Genomic DNA, 17692 nt, shown 5'->3' on the forward strand with positions numbered 1-17692 from the left:
TAACACAAAATAACTAGATACAAAGTGATAAGTGGGAGGAATATTGGATAGATGAAACCAATAATGTTGATCCTCCCTCTTGCCTTCTGAAAGGCCAGGTGTTATTGTAGCCATATTACTCATACCCATCGAATCCTCTCAGATTTCCACAAGTGACTAGGGGCTAGGGGCTAGGGGGTCATTTGAGCTTCAGGGACAGGCTTATACCGACATGAGTGAGGGAGTCGTGTGGTGTGTGTAACGTACCTCAGTGAGGGAGGAGTTGTGGTGTGTAATGTACCTGAGTGAGGGAGGAGTTGTGTGGTGTGCGGCGGTTGGTCTGTTTAATCAACTGACAGTACATCTCGTTCTGGAGCTCTGGGTGCGTCAGACACACCTGCAATGCATTCTGGGCCAGGGACATGTGGTAGTCGATGGAGGGAGACTCCACCAGCACGTTGATGAACAGCTGACAGGACTGAAGGAAGGAAGGATGAAAGAGGGATGAAGAAGGTTTTACCTGATCGTGATACATGTTGAGAAACAATAGAAGCAGCGTGTTCGTGGGGATCAGTTTAAGCAAGGGGCATATCACTAGTCTTGATCACATAATCACTAGTCTTGATCACATAATCACTAGTCTTGATCACATAATCACTAGTCTTGATCACATAATCACTAGTCTTGATCACATAATCACAACAACCATAAGACATAATAAAAGATAAGAATATGAACATAAAGTAAATGATGTTCGTATTGTAGACCACCCCTCAAGCAGCGCTACAGTAATGAAAACCCGGATCTGGCCGTTCTGTCGCCCTAGGCGAGACAAAAAAACATATATCATCTCCGCCCTCCTCATATAACCCCGCAAAACTAGAATAGTCCCAGTAAGCAAAATGACGTTGAAAATACATATTTTACAGACATTGAAAAATACCTATTTTCCGGAAGTTGAAATGAGGATCATCTTCGGTTCTGAATGAAAGTCGAAAAATACATAATTTATAGACGTCTATGTTTGAACCAAATCAAGGCCGGTCCAGACCGAACCAAATCTTAACCAAAAATAGACGTCTATGTTTGGTTCAGATTTGGTCCAGACTGGACCAAAAATCTACATCTGTGGACGTGGAAATCAAGGCCGGTCCGGACTGCAACAAAAAAAGATGGCCGGTCCGGACAGGACCAAAAAAGATGTCCAAATGACGTCGGCGTCGGTCTGTACTTACTGGGGTGTAGCCTACAGTGTCGGCCGCAGTGGAATGTTACGTGGAATGCCTATTGTTTGTTAAACAGGCAGTTGCATTGGCTTTATTAGTCGTGAATGATTCCTGTGACTAATCAATTTGGCTTTTTAACTTCTGAATATCAGCTAGCCAACATTATCAGGAGTTATCCTGAGCCTATTTGCAATGAGAATCAATGTGTTTACACAACGGGAAATAAAGGTATTTTCTTTTTCGCTATGATCAGCTTGTCAAAAATTGACGGATACAAACACCACTGATCATGACATCCTGCCTTTGGGGTGAAAGTCCTGGACAGCAGTTGTGAGTAGCCTGATTGTCCATTCCATACGGTCCATTTTACTTTGACCTGTCCTGTTTTTAGGATATGGTGTTTGTTAACATGTCAGCAATTTTTTTTCTTTGATTGGTCGCCATTTAGGTTACTATATTTGGTCGGAGAAACCTGCATGATGTAAAAAGTGTCTGTCTCATTACATTGTCATACATTTTATCTCCAGCCTGTAGGCTACAGAAAAGGCCACATACTCTTTCTACCATATCCTATACCTATATGATTTATGTTAGATGATTTTTTGACAGAACGTTGGTGGAGGGCCGCAGTGATGCGTCTCTCCAACAGCACCCTGGAGAGGCGGGCTGGGAATGGACAAGCAAAATATTTTGCACCCCTGCCTTTGACAAAGTAGGCACTGCTTACCAAAGGGCGCCATTGGCGCTCACCTAAAAAGCCCATATGCCACTGGTTGAGAGAAATTGTCATTGTTTTTGGGCAGAATTATGTGAGTTGTTTTATGTTGTTGGAGGTGCGTCTTGGTCAGTTTAGCTCAGAAAATGCTGCCCTCCTCAATCTGCGGCCACAGGCAGCCGCCTAATCCTGCCTAATGGGCGGCCCGGCCCTGCATGCAGCATCATGAATGTGTTTCCTACTTGGAAACACATTCCAAGTTTGACAGGTTCATCCAAGTCAGGATGAAGCTGTCAAACTAGTCTGTCATTGTTCAAGGAGAATAGGAAAATGTTACTAGGATCAAGGCTCTGTATGAATACAGTGTAAACAGTTTCATGACATCTTTCACTAGCACAGCCATGTCAGATCAGGGACTATAAGAAGGGTAGGACGGACGGGAAGGGTGCATGTTCAAAGTCTTTGAACAGGAACAGAGACTTTAAAGGGTTGTGAGTGAACTCTATTCATTTACATACTGTATGTAGCACCAATCAGACAAAAGCAACCCAACATATGGGGAAGAGGAAGAGCTCACTGAAGCATAGAGAGAAGGGGAGGGGTGAGGCGGACTGGGAGGCCGAGTTGAAAAGAGAGGAACAGGATATATCAAGGTCAAGGTCCATCCTCCTCCAGATCCACTTCATTACTTCCCATCCCTTTCCCTGTCCTTGTCCCACTCCCACTGTGCTGTTTGTCTGTCCCACTACCTCCTCCCACTATTACATCCACAGAAACTGTCTCTGACCTCCCAACAAGGACAAGGACTAGAGGAACGCTTAGCTTCAATCACAGGAGATAATCATTATCTCTCTTCCACACTTCTAATGAGCCGGGGACCCCTACACAGAGGCTTTGATCTGTGAGTGGCGGTAGGGTAGAGGGGCATGGAGTGCATCCAAGAGGGCCCCTACACCGAGGCTTTGATCTGTGTGGCGGTAGGGTAGAGGCGCATGGAGCGCATCCAAGAGGAGAGGAGGGGATGATGGACAGAAAGGGGATGCCCCTAACAGACAGACAGTGAGGCTGGGGGCCTCAGATCAGCAGACAGGAGAAGAGAAAAAGAGAAGGATTTGTAGAAACACAAAGGAAGAGTAAGTAATAAAGGGACCGACCTTGAAGAGTTTGAGGGCTTCAGTCTGCAGAGCTTCAGATGGTAGAGTGGTGAGAGGGGAGCGCAGGCCCTCTTTACAGAAACATAGAGCCTCACTCCTCCACAACGCAGAGTCTGAGAGAACACACACCCACACAGATTTACCAGGAACAGCCTTACTAGAGCCCAGTCATAAACACCATCTACAGATTGCAGACTGCATCAAGAGATTTCAGTAGTCTGTCCTGGTTGAAAATAACATGAAAGAGCTACTGACTGAATCTGGAACCTTGTGTGATACAGTATAGCACGTGTTAGACCAGTCTGGCAACCACTGGTCTATCTTCAAGGCAGTCCTTGTTGCCCTGTGAGACATTAACCTTCTCATGTACCGTACTTGTCTTTGTGTTGACAGACAGACAGACTGAGTTGATTGATTGATTAGATGAATATAGATGTCTTACCTGGATCTCCCTCTACGTCTAGGAGGTTCCCGACCAGCTGCTCGTACTCTGTGCCCACCTTGAAGCTGGCACTGCTGCCTGCCGCGACTGTCAGGTGGTACAGCCAGGTGTCCTGGACAGGAAGGATGGAGGGAGGGGAAAATGGAAACAGGTAAGTGGGTTGTAACTTACAATTAAGGGAAATATGGAGATAGATAAGTGCCAATATTTGAGCATTTATTTTCCTGTTTACGAATCATACTGCACATTAAATATGTGCACATTTTGTGAGTTGTATTGTACTCATTTACATAATATTGCCAATTATCAATCTTCATAGGAAAAGGTCCGAAGTAAGGTTTACTCATACCCCATTGTAGTGAAATGTGTCATTGAACAGAGCTGAGATGTAACCTTTCATTCTTTATACATTAAAAATACTGGTTTTAGAATTGGTTGTGGGTTGTTTGGGTAGTGTATTTTTAGAGTGCTGTACATTCTCTTGCTTGGTGCTGATGAGCAGGTAGGTGAGGGTGTTTATGGGTGGTGTAGTTTAGGGGTGACGTACCTTCTCTTGCTTGGTGCCTATGAGCAGGTAGGTGGGGCTCTGCTCTCTGGGGTGGACCACTAGGGTACAGTGAGATGACAAGAAGCCACGCCCACCGGCTTCGTAGTCCTCGTCCGAGTCACATGACCTGTCCACCTCCTTCACCACCGCCTCACGCATCCGCAGCTGGCCTAGGGGGAGCTGAGACGTGACACACACACACACAGTTAGAGAATGATATTCAGTTATACTACAGATACAGACTGTCAACAGTAATGAGGGTGACATAATGAGTGTAAATTTAGGAGGAGAAAATAAGGAATTTGAACCTTGTCATCCTGGTTTCTGTAATAATAGAACACCTTGCCGACCAGAGAGCACCACACCAGCTTAGAGTGGCCATGCTTCACCTGAGAGAGAGGGAGACAGACAGACAGACAGACAGACAGACAAACAGACAGACAGACAGACAGACAGAGAAAGAAAGAGTGAGAGAGAGAGAGAGAGAGTCAATGTGAGGTTTATAGACTCAATACCACTGACTGTATAGCATATTTCTCATTTGAACAATAGGCGGCAGTAGAGAGCGGGTGTGTGGACTACTGGCTACATCTCATGACTCATAATCCTAGCTGTACATCTCTTCATCAGGGTCCAAGGTCAAATATGCAGAGAGAGAGGTAGTGAACCAACAGTACATCACTACAGAGCTCTGAGGTGCATAACGTCATAGTGTAGAGATCAAAGCCTCTTTACAGGAAGAGAGGGTTCATCTGTCAGTCAGCCGTCACACACACCCCTGTGATCTTAGAGGGTCTCCTAGCCCCAGTCTCAACCATACTGACAGATACACCTCTGTAGAGGAGGGGGGGTATCACTCAAACATCATCATCCCCTGATCAGTAAGGGGTCCTAACTCTAGCCGTGTCACAACGTGAATTAGCTGTCCAGGAATCTGCCTGAAGTGAAAGCCTTCCGTCAATCTGTGACAGTCTCTTTTTGTTACAGTGGGAAGAATGGCTAGTTTAAACTTTACGGTGTCCTAATAAGAAACGTATTTTTGATATAATAGATCTCTATATTGGGTGAGAATAGCTGTATTTTTGATATAATAGATCTCTATATTGGGTGAGAATAGCTGTATTTTTGATATAATAGATCTCTATATTGGGTGAGAATAGCTGTATTTTTGATATAATAGATCTCTATATTGGGAGAGAATAGCTGTATTTTTGATATAATAGATCTCTATATTGGGTGAGAATAGCTGTATTTTTGATATAATAGATCTCTATATTGGGAGAGAATAGCTGTATTTTTGTATTTCCTTTGTAATAAGAGTTGTCCTTCCATTAAAAAGGCAAGTTAAAAGCTTCCATTAAAACTGTGTTTTTTGAGAGGATCGGCCTGAGCAAGATCATGTCCAGAATCACTGATCTACAAATCACCTTGCTTACATCCCAATGAACCCCTCATTATGTGATCAAAATAAGCACTTCTATACCTCGTCTTGCTCAGGCCAATCCCCCTAAACATGTTGTCTGTTTCTCATCTCCATAACCCTCATATCTTAGGCCCCCAGCCCAGTGACCCCTGACCTTAGTGAGCCAGTGACCCCTGACCTTAGTGAGCCAGCCCCTCACGGTGGGTTTGACGGCGGTGGTCTCCATGGCGACGTGGCTGCTGGCCTGGACCTTGAGGATGTTCTGTAGAACTCTGATCCACTCCTCCAAGATGTTGGGAGAGTCAGCCGTCAGGAAGAATGTCTTCTTCTCTGTTATCAACTGATTAGAGCAGGAGAAGATTAGAACAGGAGAAGATTAGAGCAGGAGAAGATTAGAGCAGGAGAAGAATAGAACAGGAGAAGAATAGAACAGAAGATTAGAGCAGGAGAAGATTAGAGCAGGAGAAGATTAGAGCAGGAGAAGATTAGAGCAGGAGAAGATTAGAGCAGGAGAAGATTAGAACATGAGAAGATTAGAACATGAGAAGATTAGAGCAGGAGAAGATTAGAGCAGGAGAAGATTAGAGCAGGAGAAGATTAGAGCAGGAGAAGATTAAAACAGGAGAAGAATAGAACAGGATAAGACTAGAACAGGAGAAGATTATAGGCTGCAACGTTCTTTTTTACCCAGTTTGGTGCTAGGGGTGGGAGGGCAGGATGTGTGTGCGTGCGCGTGTGTGTGCGCGTGTGCATACCGATAATCCCTGAACCTACAACCAAATGTTGCGTGCTCTAGCGAACTAGCTAAGTCAATTTACTTCTGGGGGTGAAAGTGGCTGAACTAGCAGTAACAGTAGATTAAGCCCCTCTTCACCAGTGGAGGCTGCTGAGCCAAGAACGGCTCATAATAATGGCCGGATGGAGTCAATGGAATGGTATCAAACATTTACATTTACATTTTACATTTTAGTCATTTAGCAGACGCTCTTATCCAGAGCGACTTACAGTTAGTGATTACATTTTTTTTTTTTATACTGGCCCCCCGTGGGAAACGAACCCACAACCCTGGCGTTGCAAACGCCATGCTCTATCAACTGAGCTACATCCCTGCCGGCCATTCCCTCCCCTACCCTAGACGACGCTGGGCCAATTGTGCGCCGCCCATGAGTCTCCCGGTCGCGGCCGGCTGCGACAGAGCCTGGATTCGAACCAGGATCTCTAGTGGCACAGTTGGCACTGCGATGCAGTGCCTTAGACCACTGCGCCACTCAGGAAATCACGTGTTTGATGTGTTTGATACCATTCCATTGACTCCATTCCAGCCATTATTATGAGCCGTCCTCCCCTCAGCAGCCTCCACTGCACTTCACTGTCACTCACCTGGAAGGTCTGTGCTCCTTCTCCACGGGCGATCCGACAGGAAGAGTTCAGCTCCATCTGACCCTGAGGCTTCCGTATCACATCGCTCTGAAAGACCAGGACAAAGACCATAGGAGTTGGCAATACAGAATAAACCATGGCTCTCCAACCCTGTTCCTGGAGAGCTACCATCCTGTACGTTTTCGATCCAACCCCAGTTGTAACTAAACGGATTCAGCCATAGACTTAGATATAGACATTGCATTATTGTATCGGTCCCATTATGATGTCTGTGAGAGCATGGGTAGCGTCAGAGGCCATCTCCATTTTGAAGTAGTCAAGTTTCTTCTTCTACTACTTCTATGAGTTGGCAAACAAACTGAAAGTGTGCACACTGCCACCTAGTGTGTGTTGTTTGAACATGTATAAAGCCAAGGTTGCTGATTTACTGCCACCTGCAGTTCTGGAATAATTCTGTCAGAGAAGAAGATAGTAATCAAGCAGATAGTGATGACGCGTGGAGACTCACTGGAGACTTGTAGTAGAAGATCTCTCCATTCCTCAGGATGAACCAGCGTCTCTTCCAGGCTTTAACCTGACTGCCCATCTTCAGCAGGTAGCCTGACTTCTCCAGCATCTCCTGTATATGGGGACACACACAGCACATGACTCACTTACCATTTTCACAGTGTCGTGCCAACCTGAACCATACTTTGCTGGCTTGGATAGTTTCTTTTCACATTGTCCTTTACAGCTGCTCAGTACACCCGGTTTGGCTTGGCTCTGTTCGGCTCAGTAGTGTGAATACTCCTAGTGAATCAACAGTGAAGTAGAAGGGGTCCTTGTATCTTATATTCTAATGTGGCTAGTGCATGGTACCGTACTGCACTATATCGTACTGTAAATGGTCACTCACAGGCTCTCGCAGGCTCTCACAGGAGTATGAGGATGTTCTCTGGACTTTGTGTTCTGGCTCAGAGTAGTCAGAGTCCAGGGAGTAGGCATCAGGAGGGATGGCATAGTCACTTTCAGAGCTGATGGAAGACATGGACACACCTGGAGGGATCAAAGGTCAGAAGTCAAAACAGGAACAGGTCATTCAGGTGATTCACAGCTGATGGTCTTATTTGCACGTACCTTGTGTTATATTTTATGTTGTACTTTTTAAAGTGTGCAAAAAAAGTGAATTAAAGTAAAGTAAACCCTCTCACCCCTCTTGACGGCGCGGGGGCTCCCGGGGGTGCTGCCCTTCCTGTCTGGGCCCAGGGTGGAGGTCCTGAGGCTGGCCAGAGAGCCACTGTCATCCTCCGAACCAGAGTCATCTTCATGCAGGGGCACACTGCTGATCTGAGTGGCTTTCTGCAGACAGACAGGAGATAGATATTCCTTGGCACATACCACAGTCCATAGGGAGTTGATATGTTGTTGTCAGTTTGTCACAGTTCGAGCTGCTATAGAGTAGGGTACTTACCCCTTTCAGGGTGGTATACACTGGCACAGTGATGTTCCTGTAAATCAGGTGAGTAAATGGTCCTGCAGCGGGGTACTGTGGTAAACTGGATCCTGCAGAAATCATGTGATGTGGAGAGAATGATAATTATAGACTGGGTGGTTCGAGCCCTGAATGCTGATTGGCTGACAGCCATGGTATATAAGACACATATACCACACCCCCCCTGGCCTTATTGCTTAATTATAGCCTGTCTTACTGTGTGTGCGTCCTATCCTTTCATCACAGCTGATTAAAAAGCAGGGTTCTGATCTTACACATCTATTTAAAGAGCTCCTTAAAGCTTCCTAGATCACACCTGCACAGGTGTTACTTAGCCTCCTCAGGTAGGAGGATGTGACATCAAAAGGAGCATTGACAGACCCCATAATGTATCCCCCACAGACACAGAGGGAGAATCCCAATTGCATTTCCTTGATTTCTCGTGAGGAAACATCAGCAGGGTAGGTAACTCACCTGGACCAGGACCTCTGGCTCCTGCGGTCACCTCTGATACTGTCATCCCTGACTTGGCCACCGCATAGATACGGCTCTCCTGTAGAGCACATATATAATTGTGTAAGCATGAGTGTATGTGTGTGTGTTTTGTAACATTACTTTGACTGCTCACAATAACTCAACAGGAACACACACACATATGAGACTATGGCAAAGAACACTCCACCACCAGCACTCACTCACTCACCCAGGAGGGGAAGCGGTGCAGAGGCGGGGTGGGGGGTTTCAGGACCTCCCGATCCAGCAGTTCCAGATCCTCAGCCAACCCAACAAACGACACACCTTCCTGGGGAGGACCATCTGCCCCGGCCTCCTCTACCACCCCCTCCATACCGTCAGGCAGCCCGTCATCTATATCTGTCTCCACCAGGACATGACTGCAAGTGGAGGGAGACGCAGGGCCCTGCAGGAAGTGACTGCAGGTGGAGGGAGACACAGGGCCCTGCAGGAAGTGACTGCAGGTGGAGGGAGACGCAGGGCCCTGCAGGAAGTGACTGCAGGTGGAGGGAGACACAGGGCCCTGCAGGAAGTGACTGCAGGTGGAGGGAGACGCAGGGCCCTGCAGGAAGTGACTGCAGGTGGAGGGAGACGCAGGGCCCTGCAGGAAGTGACTGCAGGTGGAGGGAGACGCAGGGCCCTGCAGGGTGCAAAGATGAAAATAAAATAAATTGTTACTTCAATTGCAACTACATCAAGTGAGCGCAGCCGGGTACCCTTTTATCGTTGTTACGTGACCGACTGTTGACTTTAAGCACCCAATCACTGTTTTTACACAACAAGATAACGTTGAGCATGCTCCCCCCTTTACCTGGGTGCTGGAGGCAGTCATGATGTCTCTGGGGACATTGAGGTGGTGCAGCCAGTCCAGACCTCCAGGCTGGGGCTGACTGTAGTGTTTCTTCACCAGCTGGATGCTGTCTCGGGGGGTCAGAGGCGTCCGCACCTGTTAGTTCACAAACAAAGATAGATTACATGATTGATTGATATTTGATTGATTGATTGATTGATTGACTGATTGATGTGGTTCAAGTTCAACTAAGTTTACTGACTGATAACATCACGCTCCAGAGCGACCATCACACATAGGCACAGTCAAACAGTAACAAGAATCGTGTATATATATATATATATATATATAAACACTACCAGTCAAAAGTTTGGACACACCTACTCATTCAAGGGTTTTCCTTTATTTTTACTATTTTCTACATTGTAGATATTTATATATATATATAACTATACCTGTATATACAAAAGTATGTGGACACCCCTTCAAATTTGTGGATTCGGCTATTTCAGCCACACCCATTGCTGACGTGTATAAAATCGAGCACACAGCCATTGCAATCTCCATAGATAAACGTTGGCAGTAGATGGCCTTACTGAAGAGCTCAGTGAATTTCAATGTGGCACCGTCATAGGATGCCACCTTTCCAACAAGTAAGTTCGTCAAATTTCTGCCCTGCTAGAGCTGCCCCGGTCAACTGTAAGTGTTGTTATTGTGAAGTGGAAACGTCTAGGAGCAACAACGGCTCAGCCACAAAGTGGTAAGCCACACAAGCTCACAGAACGGGACCGCCGAGTGCTGAAGTGCGTAGTGCGTAAAAACCGTCTGTCCTCGCTTGCAACACTCACTACCGAGTTCCAAACTGCCTCTGGAAGCAACGTCACCACAAGAACTGTTTAGTCGGGAGCTTCATGAAAAGGGTTTCCATGGCAGAGCAGCTGCACACAAGCCTAAGATCACCATGCGCAATGCCAAGCGTCGGCTGGAGTGGTGTAAAGCTCGCCGCCATTGGACTCTGGAGCAGTGGAAACGCGTTCTCTGGAGGGATGAATCACGCTTCACCATCTGGCAGTCCGACAGAGGAATCTGGGTTTGGCGGATGCCAGGAGAACGCTACATGCCCCAATGCATATTGCCAACTGTAAAGTTTGGTGGCGGAGGAATAATGGTCTGGGGCTGTTTTTCATGGTTCGGGCTAGGCCTCTTAGTTCCAGTGAAGGGAAATCTTAACGCTACAGCATATAATGACATTCTAGACAAATCTGTGCTTCCAACTTTGTGGCAAAAGTTTGTGGAAGGCACTTTCCTGTTTCAGCATGACAATGCCCCTGTGCACAAAGCGAGGTCCATACAGAAATGGTTTGTTGAGATCGGTGTGGAAGAACTTGACTGGCCTGCACAGAGCCCTGACCTCAACCCCATCTAACACCTTTGGGATGAATTGGAACGCCGACTACGAGCCAGGCCTAATCGCCCAACATCAGTGCCCAACCTCACTAATGCTCGTGGCTGAATGGAAGCAGGTCCCCGCAGCAATGTTCTAACATTTACTGGAAAGCCTTCCCAGAAGAGCGGAGGCTGTTATAGCAGCAAAGAGGGGACCAACTCCATATTAATGCCCATGATTTTGGAATGAGATGTTTGAGGAGCAGGTTACCACATACTTTTGGTCATGTGGTGTATATATACAGTACCAGTGAAAAGTTTTGACACACCTTCTCATTCAAGGGTTTTTCTTTATTTTTACTATTTTCTACATTGTAGAATAATAGTGAAGACATCAAAACGATGAAATAACACAGACGGAATCATGTAGTAACCAAAAAAGTGTTAAACAAATTAAAATATATTTTATATTTGAGATTCTTCAAAGTAACCACCCTTTGCCTTGATGACAGCTTTGCACACTCTTGGCATTCTCTCAACCAGCTTCATGAGGTAGTCACCTGGAATGCATTTCAATTAACAGGTGTGCCTTGTTAAAAGTTAATTTGTGGAATTTCTTTCCTTCTTAATGCATTTGAGACAATCAATTGCGTTGTGACAAGGTAGGGGTGGTATGCAGAAGATAGCCCTATTTGGTAAAAGACCAAGTCCATATTATGGCAAGAACAGCTCAAATAAGTAAAGAGAAACGACAGTCCATCATTACTTTAAGACATGAAGGTCAGTCAATACGGAACATTTCAAGAACTTTGAAAGTTTCTTCAAGTGCAGTCGCAAAAACCATCAGGCGCTATGATGAAACTGGCTCTCATGAGGACTGCCACAGGAAAGGAAGACCCAGAGTTACTTCTGCTGCAGAGGATAAGTTCATTAGAGTTAACTGCACCTCAGAATGCAGCCCAAATAAATGCTTCACAGAGTTCAAGTAACAGACACATCTCAACATCAACTGTTCAGAGGAGACTGTGTGAATCAGGCCTTCATGGTCGAATTGCTGCCAAGAAACCACTGCTAAAGGACACCAATAATAAGAATGAGACTTGCTTGGGCCAACAAACACGAGCAATGGACATTAGACCGGTGGAAATCTGTCCTTTGATCTGATGAGTCCAAATGTGAGATTTTTGGTTCCAACCAAGTGTCTTTGTGAGACGCAGAGTAGGTGAACGGATGATCTCCGCATGTGTAGTTCCCACCGTAAAGCATGGAGGAGGAGGTGTTATGGTGTGGGGGTGATTGCTGGTGACACTGTCTGTGATTTATTTAGAATTCAAGGTACACTTAACCAGCATGGCTACCACAGCATTCTGCAGCGATACGCCATCCCATCTGGTTTGCGCTTAGTGGGACTATCATTTGTTTTTCAACAGGACAATGACCCAACACACCTCCAGGCTGTGTAAGGGCTATTTTACCAAAAAGGAGAGTGATGACCTGGCCTCCACAATCCCCCGACCTCAACCAAATTGAGATGGTTTGGGATGAGTTGGACTGCAGAGTAAAGGAAAAGCAGCCAACAAGTGCTCAGCATATGTGGGAACTCCTTCAAGACTGTTGGAAAAACATTCTGATGGTTTTTGCGACTGCACTTGAAGAAACTTTCAAAGTTCTTGAAATGTTCCGTATTGACTGACCTTCATGTCTTAAAGTAATGATGGACTGTCGTTTCTCTTTACTTATTTGAGCTGTTCTTGCCATAATATGGACTTGGTCTTTTACCAAATAGGGCTATCTTCTGCATACCACCCCTACCTTGTCACAACGCAATTGATTGTCTCAAATGCATTAAGAAGGAAAGAAATTCCACAAATTAACTTTTAACAAGGCACACCTGTTAATTGAAATGCATTCCAGGTGACTACCTCATGAAGCTGGTTGAGAGAATGACAAGAGTGTGAAAAGCGCTCATCAAGGCAAAGGGTGGCTACTTTGAAGAATCTCAAATATAAAATATATTTTGATTTGTTTAAAGCTTTTTTGGTTAGTACATGATTCCATATGTGTTATTTCATTGTTTTGATGTCTTCACTATTATTCTATAATGTAGAAAATAGTAAAAATAAAGAAAAACCCTGGAATGAGTAGGTGTCCAATCTTTTGATTGGTAGTGTATATACACACATACATACAGTGGGGAGAACAAGTATTTGATACACTGCCGATTTTGCAAGTTTTCCTACTTACAAAGCATGTAGAGGTCTGTAATTTTTATCATAGGTACACTTCAACTGTGAGAGACGGAATCTAAAACAAAAATCCAGAAAATCACATTGTATGATTTTTAAGTAATTAATTTGCATTTTATTGCATGACATAAGTATTTGATCACCTACCAACCAGTAAGAATTCCGGCTCTCACAGACCTGTTAGTTTTTCTTTAAGAAGCCCTCCTGTTCTCCACTCATTACCTGTATTAACTGCACCCTTTTGAACTCGTTACCTGTATAAAATACACCTGTCCACACACTCAATCAAACAGACTCCAACCTCTCCACAATGGCCAAGACCAGAGAGCTGTGTAAGGACATCAGGGATAAAATTGTCGACCTGCACACGGCTGGGATGGGCTACAGGACAATAGGCAAGCAGCTTGGTGAGAAGGCAACAACTGTTGGCGCAACTATTAGAAAATGGAAGAAGTTCAAGATGACGGTCAATCAACCTCGGTCTGGGGCTCCATGCAAGATCTCACCTCGTGAGGCATCAATGATCATGAGGAAGGTGAGGGATCAGCCCAGAAATACATGGCAGGACCTGGTCAATGACCTGAAGAGAGCTGGGACTACAGTCTCAAAGAAAACCCTTAATAACACACTACGCCGTCATGGATTAAAATCCTGCAGAGCACGCAAGGTCCCCCTGCTCAAGCCAGCGCATGTCTAGGCCCGTCTGAAGTTTGCCAATGACCATCTGGATGATCCAGAGGAGGAATGGGAGAAGGTCATGTGGTCTGATGAGACAAAAATAGAGCTTTTTGGTCTAAACTCCACTCGCCGTGTTTGGAGGAAGAAGAAGGATGAGTACAACCCCAAGAACACCATCCCAACTGTGAAGCATGGAGGTGGAAACATCATTCTTTGGGGATGCTTTTCTGCAAAGGGGACAGGACGACTGCACCGTATTGAGGGGAGGATGGATGGGGCCATGTATCGCGAGATCTTGGCCAACAACCTCCTTCCCTCAGTAAGAGCATTGAAGATGGGTCGTGGCTGGGTCTTCCAGCATGACAACGACCCAAAACACACAGCCAGGGCAACTAAGGAGTGGCTCCGTAAGAAGCATCTCAAGGTCCTGGAGTGGCCTAGCCAGTCTCCAGACCAGAACCCAATAGAAAATCTTTGGAGGGAGCTGAAACTCCGTATTGCCCAGCGACAGCCCCGAAACCTGAAGGATCTGGAGAAGGTATGTATGGAGGAGTGGGCCAAAATCCCTGCTGCAGTGTGTGCAAACCTGGTCAAGACCTACAGGAAACGTATGATCTCTGTAATTGCAAACAAAGGTTTCTGTACCAAATATTAAGTTCTGCTTTTGTGATGTATCAAATACTTATGTCATGCAATAAAATGCAAATTAATTACTTAAAAATCATACAATGTGATTATCTGGATGCTTTGTAAGTAGGAAAACCTGCAAAATCGGCAGTGTATCAAATACTTGTTCTCCCCACTGTACATACATACATACATAGAACTGAACACACCTTGGGTAGGGTCATGCTGGTCCCAGTATGGGAGGGTAGTGCCAGGGGCTGGGTGTGGGCCTGGAAGGGATGGGAGTTAGATGGAGAGCGGCAGAGGAGAGGGTTTTTGGGGGTGGAGGTGGATGTAGGGATATCAGGGGTCCTGGGACCCCCGTGGGTTGTTTCACAGGCGGAGGAAGATGAGGAGGAGGAAGAGGAAGAGGAGGAGGAGTGGAGACGTTGGGAGCGGAACCTGCTGTTGAGCTCGTCCGAGGAGTGATCTCTGGGAGTAGCGCCACCTTCTGGTTGGTCCTGACCTCCAGTGGTTGGAACAGGACTACCAGGTCCAGCCCCAGCCTCCCTGCCCCTGCTGCCCAGAGAGGGAGTGTCTGGCAGGGTTACTGTCACAGTGCCGTGGCCTGTTGCGTCTCCTCTGTCCCCTCTGGGTTTACAGGGCTGCTCTGCTCTGTCCCCTGGACATGTCTGTATCCCCCAGCCTGTCTCCTCCTGGGCAGGCGGGGTCCCAGGACAGCATGGGTGGTACAGAGGGGTAGAGGGTACTTGGTGGGTGTCTGTGGATGGAGAGGTGGGGGGTAGGGGAGATGAATGCTTCTCCAGGAGAGCTATTGGACAAGAGGGGAAAAGATAGTCACATCAGCAACTTTTGACGATATCACAACATGTACTGTAGAACATAGGCCCACACTTGACTACTATCTAGCACTAAGGTGATAAGGCTCTGATACTATCAAAGTAACATAGACTGTGGTGTGCCGCAGGGCTCTGTGCTGGGCCCCCTACTCTTCATCATCTAGATACTCCCACTCGTACAGATCCTACGCCACTTCAACCAGGCCATTTGCATGACTTTAGGTGGATAACAACTGAAAACTGTGATGATAGTTGTTAATGCTGTCACAACAGCTGGCTAGCATCGTGTTGGTTTGTTAAAATGGAGTGTGGTACTCTCAGAGGGTGAGGTGCTGGGTAGATTAACTAAAGTTCCCAGGCTTTTTGTACATCTGTGGTGGAAGGAGGATCAGGATCACCTTGCAGTTTGTCCTGCAGCATCATAATCTGTTCTGCCTGCTTCAGGTTAGACATCTTCAGCTGCTGGTTCTCAATCTCCATCTGAAACACAGAAAGAAGATGACAATTAGTGACAGTTTGGGGTTAACTGTTCTCTTTGTCTTAAAACAACTGATCATAAGCTGTGTTTGGGTTTGAGTTAAGATAATGCAAAGAAAGATTCATCTTTGACGTGGCTGGTCCCTATAGGATGTATATGTCACAGTACATACTTTATCTGAGCTACGCTTACCTCTCGTAGCTTAAACGTAACCCAGTCTTTGATTTTAGCAGCCTTCTCCTCAATAATCTTAGCCTCCTGGGCTCTGACTAAGATCTAGAGGCCAAGAAAACAGGGTTTATGGTTAGTGACTCATCATAACCTACAGTACATATTATGAACGCGAATGGACATGTATGTTTCTTATCTATGGTTGTGTCCCAAATGGTACCCTATTCCCTTTATAGTGCCATACTTTTGACCAAGGCCCGTAGGGCTCTGGTCAAAAGTAGTGCACTATAAAGGGGATAGGATACCATTTGGGTCTCACACTATAACTTCCATACCTGTTTTTCCAGCTGCACCTCTAATCTCTTTATCACTGCATCTTTCTCCTGCACCTGATTGGTCAGGTCCTGGTACCTTCTGTACAACAAGTTCTCTGATTCGCTGGGTTGTATGTTTGCAGATTTCAGCTTCTCTTCCATGACATGGACCTGTAATACATCATCAACTATGCTCACATCACACACTCACACGATAGATGGGAATAAATGGACTCTTTCTTTGACCATCAGTAGGAGGAGACTAAATCAAGTTTGCAAGATGAGCCTCAACTGTTATAGAGAGGGAAGTGCAGAAATTATGAGAGCGAGAGAGAGCTGCAGCTACTCGAGCCTAAAGAAGCTGTGATTGTAAAATGTGGTTGGCAGACTGTTACTGTACTGTACCTGTTTCTCAGCGCTCTCAGCCCTTTGGTCAGACTCTGTCACCCTCAGCTCCAGCTCCTGCATCTAGGGGACAAAAGGGTTGCCATGGTTACTTCTTCCTACGGGTCAGCTGTCTCAGTATGGGGTTGAATGGGGTCACGGGAAAATCCAGTGTGTGTGTGTCTGTTTGTGTGTGTGTGTGTGTGTGTGTTTGTGTGTTTGTGTGTGTGTGTGTGTGTGTGTGTGTGCGCAATGTAGGCTAGCACACACACTCCTCTGTTAGATCTATAGACTACCATGATGGACAGACATGTCTCAGCTATATTTATGGTCTGTAACACACACAGTACACGCATGCACTCTCACACACACACACACACACACACACACACACACGTACTAATTTCCCACTACAATAGTTCTTACAGTTTCTCGATTGCTAAGACACATTTCTTGAAAGCTGCTCTCCTTTTCTCTTAACTGTGAACACAAAACCCAATTTTCAAGCTACATTCACAAAACCTCAGACTCTTCTTGCAAAACCAAACTTTCACCTCAAAACAGTTCAATCTGTGCTCAAAACTGAACTATGTTGTCAAATCGTGCCCCGAGTCAATCAAAATAAAAAACACTACTGAACAGTCACTAAACACTACGTAGAAAAATAGAAAACACAATGCTCAGGACATGAAGCTGGAGAAATAAATGTTTATTGTTCACTGTAGGTTAAATGCATGTTGCAAAACAAAAAAAAACTGTGCATTTAGCACTTGTACAAAAAGACAAAACAGAAATCTTGTGCATTTACATGTAGCACTTGTAAAAACAAACAGAAATCTTATGCGTTTGCCACTTGTGTACAGTAAGCCCATGTAAAAATAAAGTACACAAATATACAAATAAGTGCATTACTCAGCCACAGCATCATG

At 45.6% G+C, this 17692-nt stretch overlaps 1 protein-coding gene across 1 annotated transcript in view; it reads right to left on the reverse strand.

The window, feature by feature from the left end:
- Positions 1-17692, reverse strand: part of LOC121544658 (pleckstrin homology domain-containing family H member 1-like) — a 43092-nt gene that overhangs the window by 14237 nt on the left and 11163 nt on the right. Inside the window, exons 3-21 of the mRNA XM_041854691.2 lie at positions 16785-16847; positions 16401-16550; positions 16087-16170; positions 15815-15896; positions 14787-15388; positions 9662-9796; positions 9041-9490; positions 8812-8890; positions 8317-8408; positions 8057-8204; positions 7762-7901; positions 7375-7485; positions 6867-6953; positions 5665-5826; positions 4372-4452; positions 4064-4243; positions 3517-3628; positions 3075-3187; positions 281-457 (exon numbers count right to left, since the gene is read on the reverse strand). Coding sequence (XP_041710625.2) covers positions 281-457; positions 3075-3187; positions 3517-3628; positions 4064-4243; positions 4372-4452; positions 5665-5826; positions 6867-6953; positions 7375-7485; positions 7762-7901; positions 8057-8204; positions 8317-8408; positions 8812-8890; positions 9041-9490; positions 9662-9796; positions 14787-15388; positions 15815-15896; positions 16087-16170; positions 16401-16550; positions 16785-16847 — 3048 coding nt within the window. The remainder of the gene's footprint in view (positions 1-280; positions 458-3074; positions 3188-3516; positions 3629-4063; positions 4244-4371; positions 4453-5664; positions 5827-6866; positions 6954-7374; positions 7486-7761; positions 7902-8056; positions 8205-8316; positions 8409-8811; positions 8891-9040; positions 9491-9661; positions 9797-14786; positions 15389-15814; positions 15897-16086; positions 16171-16400; positions 16551-16784; positions 16848-17692) is intronic.

The sequence above is a fragment of the Coregonus clupeaformis genome, chromosome 29 (assembly GCF_020615455.1).
Source record: "Coregonus clupeaformis isolate EN_2021a chromosome 29, ASM2061545v1, whole genome shotgun sequence".
NCBI classification, from domain to species: Eukaryota; Metazoa; Chordata; class Actinopteri; order Salmoniformes; family Salmonidae; genus Coregonus; species Coregonus clupeaformis.